General features: G+C 35.4%; 1 protein-coding gene across 1 annotated transcript in view; it reads left to right on the top strand.

Annotated features, from left to right (window-relative positions):
* LOC123659849 (tyrosine-protein phosphatase Lar) overlaps positions 1-16,616 on the top strand; it is a 122,754-nt gene that overhangs the window by 96,576 nt on the left and 9,562 nt on the right. The window contains exons 9-19 of the mRNA XM_045595015.1: positions 2,207-2,340; positions 3,236-3,386; positions 4,080-4,103; positions 6,436-6,536; positions 7,829-7,891; positions 8,262-8,391; positions 9,832-9,982; positions 11,090-11,226; positions 12,169-12,465; positions 15,976-16,115; positions 16,410-16,612. Of these exons, the coding sequence (XP_045450971.1) occupies positions 2,207-2,340; positions 3,236-3,386; positions 4,080-4,103; positions 6,436-6,536; positions 7,829-7,891; positions 8,262-8,391; positions 9,832-9,982; positions 11,090-11,226; positions 12,169-12,465; positions 15,976-16,115; positions 16,410-16,612 (1,531 nt within the window). The remainder of the gene's footprint in view (positions 1-2,206; positions 2,341-3,235; positions 3,387-4,079; positions 4,104-6,435; positions 6,537-7,828; positions 7,892-8,261; positions 8,392-9,831; positions 9,983-11,089; positions 11,227-12,168; positions 12,466-15,975; positions 16,116-16,409; positions 16,613-16,616) is intronic.

The following is a 16,616-nucleotide window of genomic DNA, read 5'->3' on the forward strand; positions in this document are numbered from 1 at the left end:
ATTATTTTATAAAATTTTAAGCACCTCGGTAATCATAGGTTTGTCGACCTGTAGTCAAATAAAACAAAATAGCTTTTAGGATAAACATAACTTATGCATGATATTTTAATTCAGAGACAGAAAATTAAGAACCCGTGTCTCTAATTTCATTGAATGAAAACAAAAAAAAAATAAAGTACCTACTTTACTGTACTTTAGATGTTTGCCTAGATGTTAGACAAAGGTTTCCTCTCGTAAGAAGGGATTTTGGATATCAACCCCTCACTTTTCTATTTTGCAGCTGAACAAAATAATTACCTACGAAAACATTTTTCGAAATATGCGGACTTTTTACACGATCTTCTCCCCCGCCGCCAAACATAAGATCATTCTTAATTACATAAAGTTTTAAGATTATGCTAACATTTAAGGAGTCCGCTATCTTATAGCGATTTGTATTTCATTTACTGGGTCAACTGATAAAAGATTGTCTATGATTAAAGATTATGATGAAAGATGTACAAAGGCGGTCTTATCCCTGAAAGAGCGAACTCTTCCAGACAACCTTTGGGTATATATTAATAATAATAATACACTTTATTGTACAATAAAAACAGAAATAATACATAGCAAAGAAAGAACATTTTTAACAACATATTCATTAGATATAAAGGGCGGCCTTATCGCTAAAAAGCGATCTCTTCCAGGCAACCTTAGGGCAAAGGAAATGGTCTAGCGTCAGCATAGATGTACAAGTTACAACAAATTTATAATAAATATTCAAATAATTAAACATACATACATATCCACATACATCCATACATACATTAAAATTATAAATTACTTGTTATATATTTGTTTCGCTGAATCACATGTACCTGTGGTTCAGCCACAACAAATAAATATCATGTATATAATGTACCAATGTATCATTAAATTTTGCACAGTGGTCTAAATTCGACCATAATTAATTTAAATTATAAGTTTGAACAGTAAACAAAAGAGTATGATATCCGTGTGTATGTCAAGTACTTGGTAGTGTGTGTATTTTTTTTTTTTTTTATTGATTTGATGTATTTTTATGTATGATTAAAAAATATTAGCATTCTGTACTCCTTCTCTATATAAACTATAGGTGTACGAAATTTCATACAAATTTTTTTCTTCACTTACTAAATAATTTTTATTTATTATAATAACTATTTGATTATTTTAGAGTAGATGTAATGTAGCGTTCTAATGAAATTAAAAATATGCTATTGCATTAAAAATATGTAACACATATTACAATAAATACAGATATAGGTCATATGCGTATGTAAAGTTTTACAAAATTTAGTTCGCCGTGTAGTTTAAATTTGTTAGGAAGATGAAAATATGTCGTCGTTACATCTAAAAATTAAAAAAAAATGAATTAACGAATATCGATAGTTTCACAGATAGGGCTACACCTGAGGGATTTGTGAGAAACAATTTGATAAATTGCAGCAAGTCGGGGACATCCATTATGAGTTAGTGTTATAATTCATAATTGAAAGTGCTCTGAAGTTGTGCGGCGCCCGGAGACAAACGAATGTCGTCATGATTAATGATTAATTATTGCTACTCTGCCCATTTTCTCGATATAACTCGAAAGGGATTACGAACTAGGTTTTGAGATATTTTGTCTCTGGGCCGCTCGTTCAAAGTTTCGAACAACTCCATTCCCGAAAATATTTTCGGGTGTATTTTAGATTATAAACGACTAAACTACTTAAATTTACCTCAAAGGCCCGGGATTATAGATACATTAAATATTACTAACTCTGGTTTTGACTGCTCATGTCGAATGTAAATTGTTTCGACTTTGAATATTACCTACTTAAGAAAGTACACGAATAAAAAAAAATCGATTACGCAACTAATGATTTGAGAATCTGCTGAGACGTTCGTAGTCGTAGAAAAAAAACATTGACAAAAACAAAAAGAAAATCAACTAAACTAAGATAGTATTTCTATAAACCATTTAAATAATTTGTGTAAATATTCGATTCCCGCTCACGACGGACATTTGTATCGACCATATAGATGGTAGTCGTAGTCTGGGCGTTGTGGTTATGTATTGTATGTTTCCGGATCTCTAACACAGGATAAAATCCTACTGGGGGACCCATTGAGTGTGAAGTGTTTATTAATAATTAAAAATAATATTAAAACTATGTACTAAGATGTGAATGAATTTGTTCAGCGTTACCCGGGCCACCGACCGAAGTGCGAGCGTCTGAAATAACGGCGACCACCGTGCGACTGGCGTGGACCTATAGCGGACCCGAGGAACCTCAGTACTACGTCATCCAGTATAAACCAAAATATGCCAATCAGGTACGTAACTTAAGTCAACTATTCTCATAATAACCCCGTACACCTTGAATATTACATTTACGAGTCGCACTTTATTAACCGTGATTGATTCCCACATTCAAAGTCCAAAAATAAGATGAAATTCTAACTCGAGATGTCTATAATCTTGAAAGACGGTACGACCCGAAGTTGCGATATAATTTTCCTAACAACGATTATTTCCCAATAACAACTGGGACCGACGGCATCATGTGCACTCTAATCTTAATATATATAAATCTCGTGTCACAATGTTTGTCCGCGATAAACTCTTAAACTACTTAACCGATTTTAATCAAATTTGCACACCGTGTGCAGTTTGATCCAACTTGAAAGATAGGGTATATTTTGTTTTGATATATGTAATTATTATATTTAAGAAAAAAAATAAGGCGATACGAAGTTTGCCAGGTCAGCTAGTAAATAAATAAATATCTACACAATGTGCACACGGTCGTCTGTTCCTAAGGTAAGCAACTTAATGCTTGTGTTAAGGTATATAAGGTATAGGTAACAGCCGACTGGTATAGCTACATTTTTTTTCGATAAACATACTTATAAGTAATAAATATATATATTACACCTTGACTCGGGATGGGAATGGAACCCACAACCCCCGGAGCAGAAAGCAGGGTCACTACTAACTGCGCCAACAGGCTAGTCAAATCCTCCGATGGCATTATTGTACAATAGAGATCCACAAAAAAGTATTTTCTTAAAAAATATTCCTAAAATTCTAAATGTGTGGGTATCGAACATTCCATTTCCGGTGTTAAGGCACTATTCCAGAATGGCCGTCGTCGTTGTAGTAATACAAATAACAACAAAATATATCAAACACCTATTGATTATTTTTATTTTGTTTCCTTTTTAACAGGCGTTCAGCGAGATATCGGGCGTGATAACACAATACTATTCAGTAACGAATCTTTCCCCGTACACTGAGTATGAGATGTACGTGATAGCCGTGAACAATATCGGCAGAGGTCCGCCTTCAGCACCCGCGGTCATCACCACGGGAGAAACTGGTATTGTATTTTTATAATATATCTAAGCATGGTTTATGATCTCTTGAACGACGTTATAAAATATTTTATTATCTAAAAGCTATGAAATATAAAATTTCTTACAGCTTAATAAGACGTTAATAAATAAACGCAAAATTATAATCAAATTTTAATTTTTTCTCGTAGGCAATCTAAGCTATTTACATCGAAAACGTTTCCAAGTAAAACTCTTTGAAATCATTTCATCGTAACATTCATTTGCTTGTTTCGATTTAATTCTATTATCGCTTCGATACCATCGAACACATAACTGATTGTTTTTATTGCTTTGAATTCGGTAAAATAGGTTTTGTTTTCTTGCGCTGATTCCTCAGTTCTAAGGTTATTTTGACCGTCTTTTCATGCGAACGCATTATTGCGACGAAACGAACACTCGCCGCCGCTTCGTGTAAGTTCGCTTCTGAATGGATTTTATTGAGATCTGTTTGTTTATTTCTTTTGCACATTTCTTATTTTATTTTTTTCAGTAGATTTTAGATGTAGTGCGCATTTTTTATTTTTTCTATTCATGCACCATTCCTTTGTTGTATTGATATTACTAATTATACCTTTCACGACTATCTACCCGTTTCTGCTAAAGCACCGTGTGATGACTGTGTAATAATTTTCATGTTCTTCGAACTAACTGATCGTTTTGTTTACGTTTTCTTGCAGTGGATTCCTTATATGGAGGAGCTAGTAAGTAAACATTTTATATGGTTTTTATATTATACACGATAGCTCATAAAATCCGACCCAAACAAATCGATCCTAGAAACGAAAGCTCCTGTACCATTTGAATACATAATTAATATTTGTTAAGACTGCGCTCATAAATGCGCTAAAAACTACGCGCTTTATATTATTTTTATTAATCTTTACATTAGTAAAAAAATACATTTTCTGTAAATAGTTGAAAACTATAATGGGTTCTAAGATATAAATTAGAAACTGTAAAGTTAGCAAACCTACAGACCGTAATCTATATATACGGAAGTCTTTATTAATATACTTTAATTGCTAACCTTTGGTTACACAACTTAAAAAAATGACGTACCAAGTTAAAATTTTCAAAGATTCACCAAGTAAACAACGTAGTGGCTCGTCAAATATAATATTCTTAATGGTTCCTTCCAGGATCAATGTGTACACTTACCAAACTCGAGATTTACATAATTCCTCCTGTAACACCACTAGGGAGACTAGATTTACTGAATCCATTAACAAATTTGATGCGAGATGACCACTACGAAACCAAACACACGTTTAAATATTCAGAGCGTCCGTTTTATTTTATCATCTCCTACGTGAAATATTATAACGCTACCGCAGCTGGATATTTTAGGAATCATTAATTTATTTCAAAACTTTCTCGACTTGGTATTTTTTGTTATAAAAATATATTTTATATTCTATTTCGATAAAAAAAAAACACAATCAAATTAATTTAGTTAACATTTGAATTGAATTCAAATCTGTTATAATATACTGAACACTACCTATTATATCCTTACGTAAATTTTATATTCTAAAGAATAGAGTACTTATTCCAAGCTTATCACCGAAAATAACCTTAAAAAGATATTATATTTTTAATCTATTACGTATTAAAATGCTTCCCGTTATTCTTCCTAGAAGCTATCACATCTAATTTACTGGTAGAAAATATTAAATTTGACTTGTCCCGCCTTGAATTACGCGCGGTGTCACAGGACAGACAATAAAAATGGCGTCTGATGAGATGGTAATGAAAACGTCGCTACAGGCGAATAAAATTGTTCCCATTGCTTTTTTTCTCCTGGAATATTCTCTTTGCGTTTGTAATAAAAGAAAGTTTTGAGCCGGCGACCCCAGTTCTGGTCTCAATGAGATTATTGCGTTTTAATATTACACCGCTCCCCAACTTTTATTGTTTCGTTCTTAGTAAGTATTATAAACATCGAAAGAGATCTCTCATTGAGTGACGCTCCGCTTTCTTGTCTCGGGACCCGATTACGAAAACTTTTAAGAAAATTCATTGTGTTCTGTTACCGTCACATTTCTCGTTGTTATCGTGTTCCCTTGTTAAAGTACTTAATTGAGATGAAACGGACCTGACTTAATTCGATATTGCGCCGTTTGAACATTATTACGATTATTTAAAAGACCTTATAAATTTTAAATCAAACATTCGACGAAGGGAGCGATGTGAAGTAAATGGGTATTTCGTTTGTGCTCGCTCGTTTCAATTGTGAGGATAGAATTTTTATTGCGTGTTTGTTTTAATGTTGGCAATCAATAATAAATTGTGCCGTAACGTTGTATTTAAATTAATCTTTTATAGCTGAACGCGATAATTTATAGGTCTTGATCTAATGTACCTACGTATAATATCGGTACTAAATGTGCTTAGGTATTGAAGTAAATTTTAATGTACTAATTTTATAATTGAATTCTAAGTCAATTGAAACTAAACTACAAAATAAATATTCAAGTGCTAGCAAATTACTTGGGTATTTCTCTTTAATGTTGTCTTATGTTTTACTAAGCTTGTGGCCTCATCTGGCTTCGATCACATCGACAGACGACTAGTGAGATCATTAAGATCCTAGTTGCTTGAAATTAAGCCGTATCGATCGTGATCAATTTAGATTTTAATTAATTAATCCCATTTCAATGAAAACGTTCAATCATTATAACATAATTCTAATGAGATTGAACATGACTTAATTTGTTTTATAATTAATTTTTGTAATTTTAATTAAAAACGTTTCAAGTAGCCCCGTTGTTCTTCAGCGTATAACAATATAAGTGATATTAAGACAAAAAAAAAAGAAAATTAATTAAAGCAATGAATTGCTCGTTCATTTCAATTGAACGACGACAGTTTCGTCCATCTTTATAATTACTGTCCAAATCCTTCCAGTCTAAGTGTGATGTTTTATAGTCTACAATTTACTTCTATAATGTAAATAATGGTCATACGACATTAATGGGATGGAAAACGTAGCTGTAAAGGTCGATGTGTTCATATTGTGCCTTTGTCTTCTAGAACCCGGATCAGCGCCGCGGAATGTGCAGGTGCGACCTCTGAGCTCCAGCACAATGGTGATTCAATGGGACGAGCCTGAGACGCCTAATGGTCAAGTTACGGTATGCTGTTCTAAGTCTTAAATATATTTTACAGAACTCTTTTTAAGATTATAAAACTTTATCACTAACTATAACCAACAACCGCTCTGGTTATTTGTATTTACAAATATTTCTTTCCGGTTTGGATGTATGTCCTTGTGGGTCTCCCCACCGTGCCTCGGAAAGCACTTTTAGATGTCGGTCCCGGTTGTTATCACAAATACCTGATAGCGATCGTTATATCCGCCAACCCACAGAGGAGCAGCGAGGTGGATTAATCTCTAATCCTTCTCCTACATGGAGAAAGAGGCCTACGCCCAGCAGCAAAATTTTAACCATGTTCATCGTCCTATTGTTCTTAGTAATGAAAATTGAAATATGTAATCCCAAAACTTTTCAACTAATTATATATACTAGTGGTCGGCTAGTGGTCGAAATTCGACCATAGTTAATTTAAATTATAAGTTTGAGACGTCCTCCGGCCCGTTGGACCGACGATCTACGTAAGATTGGCGGTGTAGGCTGGCGCGAACTTGGGAAGCCTATGTCCAGCAGTGGACTGCAATAGGCTGAACTGATAAGTTTGTACATCAAACAAACATAAAAGTATGCATTCGTGTGTGTGTGTGTGTGTGTGTGTGTGTGTGTGTGTGTGTGTGTGTTTCAAATACAGTAGTAGTATGTGTAATGTATTTTTTATGCATAATTTTATAAAAAAATTACTAGCATTCTGCGCTCCTTCTCTATATAAACTATAAGCGCGCAATTCTCGTAAAATGGGGTACAAAGTTTTTGCTTCACGTATTAATATATAGATATATGATCCTGTTTACATCAAAATAGCTAATAGTTCGTCTAATATACAAACGCAAAAAAGGTACACGAATCTAATAACAGTAAAATTCGACCTAATCTAAATTCGATTATAAATTATTAGTACTCTTATCAATATTTTATTCAATAGGAAATAGAAGCAAAACGGGTTTGGTTTGGTTATATATTATAACAATACATTTTTTATGCTAGCTTTAAAACAGCCTTTGCAGTCCTCTGCTGGACATAGGCCTCCCCAAGATCGCGCCAGACATCCCGTTTTCCGCAATCCCCATCCAGCCTACACCGCCAATCTTACGTAGATCGTAGATCCAGCGGGCCGGAGGACATCCCTGTACGTCCCTGTACACTGCGTTTGCCAAGACGTGGTCTCCACTCCACACACCTTTAAAATATTCTAGTTATATATTCCTGTCAACCACTGCTTTTCTAGGTGAATAATAAGGTATAGAAAGTTAATTTACTGGTTTTATTTTTAGGGGTACAAAATCTTCTATACGTCCGATCCATCTCAGCCCTTGCAGTCTTGGCATTCTCAAATGGTAAGCCTAATAATGGTAAATCAATGTAACAAAATCATAAAAGGCTATTGAGACAATTATCTCTTAATCGAAAATAGATTACTGCTTCAAAAAAACATAAAAAAAATCGACTAGATCTAGAAAAAAGAGTTAAATTAAAAATATTAGCAAACGTATGTGATTACAATGAATTTGAAAAATTAAATATTTACTTTACCTTTTCTATTATTTGGATCTTGATCTATGAAATCAGACAGCTGTTTCGGACTGAACGATATCGTCGCGATATTGTTGCGACTTTGATCGCACTCATTTTGTCTAACTGTACTTAAAAATGCAGTTAAAATTAAACGATAAGCAGATTAATAAAATATACAAATGGTGATAACAGATGGACAACAACCACCTCACGACCATCAGTGAGCTGACCCCCCACACCGTGTACACGATACGGGTGCAAGCCTTCACTTCAGTCGGCCCCGGCCCGATATCTGCTCCTGTACAAGTAAAAACTCAACAAGGTATGTAACCAGAATAAATCGTGTGATGTCGTGAGTAACCAGATAGGAACGAAGTTCCTTATTACGTAAATATTAATTTCCTGGCCTTTTCAAGGCCCAAAAAGGCCAGGTCAAGATACCCTAAACGGAAGAGCATGTATGAAGGGGATAATGAAAGTGGACGAAGCGAAAGAAGTATGTAAGGACGTAGCAAATGGAAAGAAGTGGTCTCTGCCTACCCCTACGGGAAAGAGGCGTGATTATATGTATGTATGTATGTATTAATTTCAGGTTCTAGACGAGTTAAAAATAAAAAAATTAATGTAATTGTATTAAATCGGGTATAAATTTTTTATTGTGATTTTTTTTTTGTCGATAAAAATCAAAAACTAGATACTTTCCTAAATTATCTCAACACTTTTATTTTATTTACAACGATTAATAAATAATAATAATAACAGTGATCACGTAGACTATACATTAGACACTGTACAGCAAACATACATAAAACATACATAAACATTTTACTCTATGCATTTTCGTTACAGACGTTTTTTTGCCGGCTAGGGTAGCCTTCCGCATCGTCCCATAAGGAACTTCGTTCCAAAAAAGTTTTTGAAGTAATACTTCTTTTGGCGTGTTAGGGAAAAATTATGAGAGTGAATTTTTACGATGCGCGACAAAAAAAAACCGACACCTTGAAGCTAGCTAGCCAATGAAGTATAACTTCTTACATGCGTACATAAATACACACACTTTTTTCTTAACTTAAATTACACGCCTTAACAACAAAATTTATCTAGCTTTAGGAGGATTATACCTAATCACAGTTACATAAAAGCTCGATCTAAGACGATAAGTCACTTCTTTTCCTCTAAAATGAATAAAAATAAATAAAACTTGTAAATTGATTACTTATTTACCTTCAAAGATAATAAAACCAATTTTATCTTATTCTTATCTAATTTTCCTACTTCCTCAAAATCTTTGTTAAGACAAATGACAGTCGTCGTGAGATATACAGAAAAATTCATAAAAAAGTTTAACTCTAAATATTTGTATGTATTTAAAAAATAGTTTATATAAATATAACGCTAATTATATTTAGTCGTACTGAAGCTGACAAGTGCTTGATTCCAGATCAAAGCAAATATTTGTACAAAACGTACAAATATTTATCGTATTTTATATTTAATATCAGCATTGCACCCGTGCGAAACCGGCGCGGATCGCTAGTAGTTACTATATGTGACTTACAGCTTTACTTGTGTGAATTTGAATAAAATACTTTTAACATGCTCCAGAAAGAATCTTCGACTACGAGATTTATCCCAACTGATTTCGTAGTTTGAAGTAAAAAAGTGTTTGTGCCAAAAATAACCCTTCTAAACAATTATATTCAAAAATTCGAAATAACATGTCGATCATACGCGTATATACATGTTCATTTTCCACATTCAGGCGTGCCGTCTCAACCTTCGAACCTAATAGCGGTAGAAGCGGGAGAAACATCAGTGACTCTTTCATGGAAACGGCCAGCTCATGCCGGAGACAATATTGTTTCCTATGAGCTGTATTGGAACGATACTTATGCTAAGGAACATCACAGGAAGTAAGTGTAAATATTTTTTACGAAGAATAACGAAACAAGATTTTATTTCAAGTAAAATAAAATCCTATTCCAGTTTGTTGACTGTTTTATTGACATTTATATAATTATTATTCATTAATTCTAAAGATAAGCGTTTTTATGTATCATGTATCAAAAAAGTATTTATTAAATATCAAAGTCAAAATCTATTAAAACTTTGTTGTTTGCAAATATGTACAGAGCCAAACCATTTATTGAAATATTGTCATCTATTTTACTTGTCTTTCTTTTCGTACCTATATTATATCGATTATTTTATACCATAAATTATTATAATAAAATAGTTTTATTAGACTAGCAATACCCGTGCGAATAATTCGCAATAAATTAGTAAAAAAATTACCGAATGTCAATCATGTTGACGTTGTTTAAAAATTGAAGCCGTTATAAATATAATTTTAATAATTAATTAATTTACAAAAACAAAAGCAATAATATTTTTTTTTTGTTGTTGTTGGTGCCAGTAGAGCAATCAATTATCTATAAAATGATGTATAATTTATGTGGAGTAATTGTGAGGCTTTTTCTAAAAAGGGAGGCAAACATTTTTACATTAGCGTATTAATATATATAACAAATCTTCTTCCATATATCATCATATATGGAACAAGATGATTGTGTTCGAAAATAAAATAGAAACTCCCGAACTCAAGTAACATTACTATGTTTTCAACTGAAGCATCTCTTGTGTCTAATAGCTATCGAAATTCGCTCAATGAATTCGTTAGATCGTCTATCGTTCCAATAACAAGAGCTTAAATATAAAATCGTTTTACTTCAATCTTATATATATCTTCAACTCGGCTAATACAAATGGATATATTCAACATACAAATTATGTATAAACACACTAGTTATATCTCTGAAAATACACATGTATCCTATAGATACAGTATAGTATGCGCATATAGCAAGAAGCAGGTCAAGAAGAATCGAACACATCTATAAAATAACCTATTAAAATATGTATTATAATCTAAATGTAGGTACTACCCAGTATGATGTCCTATTTAACCTCTCAAAATTATAATATATAAAAGAAATAAATATATCATCGTGATCGACCAGACGTATACCGATAACGGAAACCTACACGCTGAACGGTCTCTACCCCAACACGCTGTACTACATCTGGCTCGCGGCGCGCTCCCAACGCGGCGAGGGCGCCACCACACCGCCCATAGCCGTCCGCACCAAGCAGTACGGTACGTGCGCGAGCTGACGTGATCTCGACACGAAAAGAGCCTTTATTGCCTTCAGAATAAGACATAATTTCCCACTTCTCATTTTTTGTCTTGTTTCGATGACGTTTTGACGATATTCGAAGGCGATAAAGTCTTTTCCAGTTCGAAGCGATGAGAATATGTGAGAAAGTAATATGTGAGTTTTCCAGGTAATTCGTAATGTAATATTTCACATAAGAGCACCTGCCCGGCACGCTGCCAGTATTATAAAGCACAAGCACCAAGTTTTATATCACGATAATATGTGTATTGTAATTGTAAATTCGTCGAATTGGGTAACGTGTACGCATCGACTACGAGTTGACCCGCTCGAACGCTTTTGAGAAACGTCGAATGCGAACACTGTACTCGTAACACTTAGTAGCTTTATGTTGTCCGTATGTTTTATATCTGACGAGGTACGCCTCGAGTGAATTTTTATTTTGTTTATACTTTTTTATTTTATAAACCTACTACGACACGACCAACATCAAACTTAACGAACCATTCATCAACATCACGCGATTTAAAACGTAACTAACGAGGGTTGGGTAACGTACTAATCGATTGAATCACCAAAACACCTCAAAAAAATCGTGCTAATATGCTGTTCGTGCCGTCATAAAACATAATGATCACAATTTTCTTCCGACAGGAGAAACTGTGACGGATGACACATAGAGATGTATGGGCGAGCGGATCCTACACTTACACTATACCAATTTATGCATGCTCGATTTTATTTTGACGATTCGATTTATTTAATTTTTGGGCACATTTAATTTTTATTTTTCGTTAATCAAATGGCATTCAGTGATTGCGTCATGTCGGTTAGGATCGCAGGAATGGCGACGTCACTCCACAGGTTCTGGAATGTTCTGGAATGTTTCCCCATGTTCCCCCCTTACTGTTGAGCTTGTTTAGTTCCCGGCGCACCCCCGATGAATGTGACCGCGGTGCCTGTATCGCCTACCGCCATTCGGGTGACATGGCAGCCACCGCCCGCCGAGCAGGCAAACGGTCGTATCGCCTACTACAAACTGCTCTGTGTGGAATCCGGAAGGGGGGATTCTGAAGCGACGGTGGTCAAGCTGAACCAGACTAGCTTCGTCCTGGACGAGCTTCGTCGCTGGACGGAGTACCGCATTTGGGTGTTGGCTGGGACCAGCGTGGGCGACGGTCCCGCCTCCTACCCGGTCACCGTCCGCACTCACGAAGACGGTACGTTTCCATATCACGTCACTCACATGACTAACACGCTCAATTTTATGAGTAACGAAGTAATTTTTATACTGATATTGGAAAATTTAAAAAATATATTTAACGCAACAACTTCTTTTTCTTCACAACTTCAGGTTTTTCAAAAAAATTACCTAAATTTTTATGATACTGCATAAAATTGAGTTATACTAAAAACTAAATATTGAGATAACAATGGAATTATTTAATTTACATGTTGTGATGAAATGTGAGAGGTACGATACTGGCCAAGAATAAATCAAAAAATATTTAAAAATCCTGTATAGTTAATTCGATCCGCTGACATTTCATTTACACAAACAGTCGACCATGATAATATTTTACATTATAATAAAACAATTATTGTGTTAAAGCTCCGGATCGCTTGGGAAAATGGTATAACAAATTATATGAAATCATTCATACTGAAAATTATTATAAATCAATCTTTACAATAAAAATTGCACACTTAATTATGGATGATTTTGTAGTTATTATTAAATCTGCGACGGCGGAATGGATATAATTTAGCCTGTTAAATGAATTTACGTAAATAATTGTAAGCAATTTCGCACCTCAGAATAGTCGCAAAATTATTTCCATTCCGCCGAAATAATCTTGATATGCAAATATTTGTTCATTCTAAATTGGTGGTGGGACCCTTTTAATAAATTACTGTTCCGCAAATAATTAACATCATATCTAAATAGAATTTACAGCCAAGGTTACTAATATCATTTTTTTCTTCTTTTCCTTTTCTATGAGCATATAGCAGGATTCTAATCGAGGAGGTTAAATTTCGTAACCAAGTTTTAATATGCTTGCCGATGAACTTAACTGTATTATTATTATTATTATTTAACATTCGATTTCACTGTATATATTTGTCGCTATTATAAGCGTCATAGAGTTGATATTTCCACTCACTTGTCACATGTAATGATTTTCATTCGATGACGCGTCTCATTGGCGCGTCGTCGTTTCGCTAAAGATGGCACTCACTGAAATGCAAAGTTATATTGCACCTGGTATAGTGTCGACGGCACCGTTATATATTGATTTTGACGCACAGTTCTTGAGTATTTAGCGATATACACAATTTTGCATGCTTTCTTTAACGACACAGCACTATTTTCGTTCAGTTGATTTCACTGGGCACCCGATAGGTTTGTCTTGTGGAGCACATTTGTATATATTATTTTTATAATTGTGAAATCGTGCGAAGCAAGAATAGCACTTTTAGGAGCACTCAGCACCACTAGCGACGACACAAGGTGAGAGAGCGAGTGCGTGGCATAACATGGAATGACCGGGGGACCTACTGAGACTCGTGAACCCATATTGCAATGTACAAGCCGTTGCCGCAGATGGGACATAGAAATTCAGATGGAATTTGCGAATGACCGCTAGTTTACATTTCCCTTCCGAAGTGATCTCATGCAATTCAAACGCTCGGTGAAATTTTAATTTACTATTTTGCATAATTCCTACATCTCCCTAAATCACACGGCCTTTGCATCGCAAAGCTATGAACCGTTCGGTTCAAGTTTCTGAGTGGGTTCGCGGTCATTCAGCCCGACACGCACCACGGCCCGAGCGCCGCATTTGAATACCAATACCGTCCTACACGACACGCGCGCATGCTATACTACTCACAACTATTCTCTACTCAATACTCTGACTATATACTCTTAGCGTGAAAGCAGCGGAGACTGACGATGATCCCGAGGATCCTCACTATTACTTGGTCACACCCCAAAGTATCCAAAGGATCAGATCCGCAACGCTCTGCACCTATATTCCCCAACTGCTCAGCTCGGTCTAGACTACGCGCTATTTCTACTTCTTTCCCTCTATCTCTATCTATCCACTTACTATAAAGCTACAACTTCTCGCCAGTAGACGTTTCTCTATCTTCCTCTATCTTCTGTATACTCTATCAAACTATCGTCGTGCATGCACACTAGAATATATTGTGACATACAAAATACTACGCCTAACTTACGCTAATGCCATTGACGAGGAATGAATGGAATAGACAGAACGCTACCCCAATGTTCGGCTACAGCTCCTGTATAATATATGCTAATTTTATACTGAACCGTTTTCGAAGATATACAGCCAACGGACAATGACACAGACACATTCACAAATATCACTGAGGATAGCAACACAAGGTACAATGGACTACACACGGCAGCAGGTGGCGCCCAAAGAGAACAAGACAACACTGATGAAGCACACACACATAGACCGGCGCCGTCGCCTTAATCAATACATGTGCGTGTGAGTGAACCGCCTACGTAAAGGGACTAAAGGGGCCATGAACGTGTTCCGTCTTCTACTGCTCTCAAAATATAAAAATACTGACTAAAGTTTAAAATATAATACAATACATGATTCATCTTTACCGACTCGTCGCAAGAGAAAAATAATGCCCCATGTGTGAAATAACTTATATTCCCAGTCGTGTCATGTACATGTGAGCAGAAAAAGACGATGCACGCGAACATAAACCGGCACTAACGTCCCAAGTGGCTTAACCTAAATGCGCCTCTTAAAGAGCTCAAAATACACAAGGAAGTGAAATAATAAGAGTATCCCCAATTTGCCGACAAGCGTTCTACTCGTTATCTCTCACTTAGTAGTTCCGTTCGCCCTGCAATGTTCGCACAATTTGTCTTAAATGTACTTGAATGCGTTTTTCTCTTTTTTCTCTCGTCACTGACTTTGTATGGGCCGCTGGTAACCCGTACAGCTATAAAGAGTGAGTATAAATTACTATAGTGCTTGTATTTATGTGCATTTGTGCTTGTGCCTAAGCTTTATGTAGTTCGTTCTTCCTAGCACAATTATTTATCTATAAACCTCTTGAAAACAATCTGCAAGTGTAAAAGTCTAAGGACTATGGTTTTGTGTACTTTATTTAACGACTAAGATTTGGTGTATTCCTCTACTAATAAATGTGCCACTGAGTCTTATTCACTGTGTGTAATCCCTTGCAGAATGTGTTACAAAACGATTTGTTTAGAATAGAAACGCTGCCTCTAATAATCTTTATAGATGACTTACTAAATGTTAACTCTTTGTAAAGCTTGACGATTTTAGTTGATCTAAACGATGTGGATTGAAAGGTAATTGTTTTTAATTGGTTATGAAGATGTGAAAGGGCGTTAAAGTTAATTTTATCAGTGTGTGTTGGTATTCAAATGCCCGATCGAGATGCTGAGCGGCGGAATGCGTCGCGACCGAAATACTCTATCAGCATGACCGACGGGGACTACCGACCGCACATCGTGATTTTTTTTCAAAGATAAAAATTACGCAACGCTTAACAATAAGCCATCGAAGCTTTATTCCAACCTAGCCCTTTAAACGTTCAGCTTAAGGTAGTTTTCTAGCACGCTCCCTTAGATGCTGATAGGGCATTTTAGGTCTACGTGAGGAAAAATGGGGCTCAGATTTTCTAACATATTCTTTGTACGCTCACAGTGCCCGGAGAACCTCAAGAAGTCAAAGTGACTGCTATCAACTCTACGTCGATCCATGTGACATGGAAGCCGCCTCCCGAAAAAGAGAAAAACGGAATCATAAGAGGTTATCATGTACACGTGCAAGAAGTGAGAGAAGAGGTAACACTACAATATATTAATTTTATATTTTATACATGTTTTTATTCCCTTTTTTGACATGTGCAAAACACCGTTTTGTAGTGATTTCTTATTAAAAGGAGGCTACATGCTAGATACTAATTAAACAATATTCATACAAAGTGCAGTCATAACAAAGAAGTCTAATCGATTTCGATTAAAAGTGTAACAAATATCTATTAATTTTCACAAACTTTCGTCTTTATAAGATTTATAGAATTAACTAGCGGATTTTTCTGAAATAAAAAAATAAATACAAGGTATATATTTGAACAGGGTAAGGGCCTCCTGAACGACCCGATGAGATTCAACGTGATGGACGACTCGACCCTAGAACTGAACGTATCCGGGTTACAACCGGATACCCGATATAGCGTGCAAGTAGCGGCGCTTACAAGAAAGGGAGACGGGGACAGGAGCGCTCCGGTCTCGGTAAAAACTCCTGGTGGAGTACCAAACAGACCAACTGTCAATTTAAAGTAA

Source organism: Melitaea cinxia, chromosome 14 (genome assembly GCF_905220565.1).
Source record: "Melitaea cinxia chromosome 14, ilMelCinx1.1, whole genome shotgun sequence".
Lineage (NCBI taxonomy): Eukaryota > Metazoa > Arthropoda > Insecta > Lepidoptera > Nymphalidae > Melitaea > Melitaea cinxia.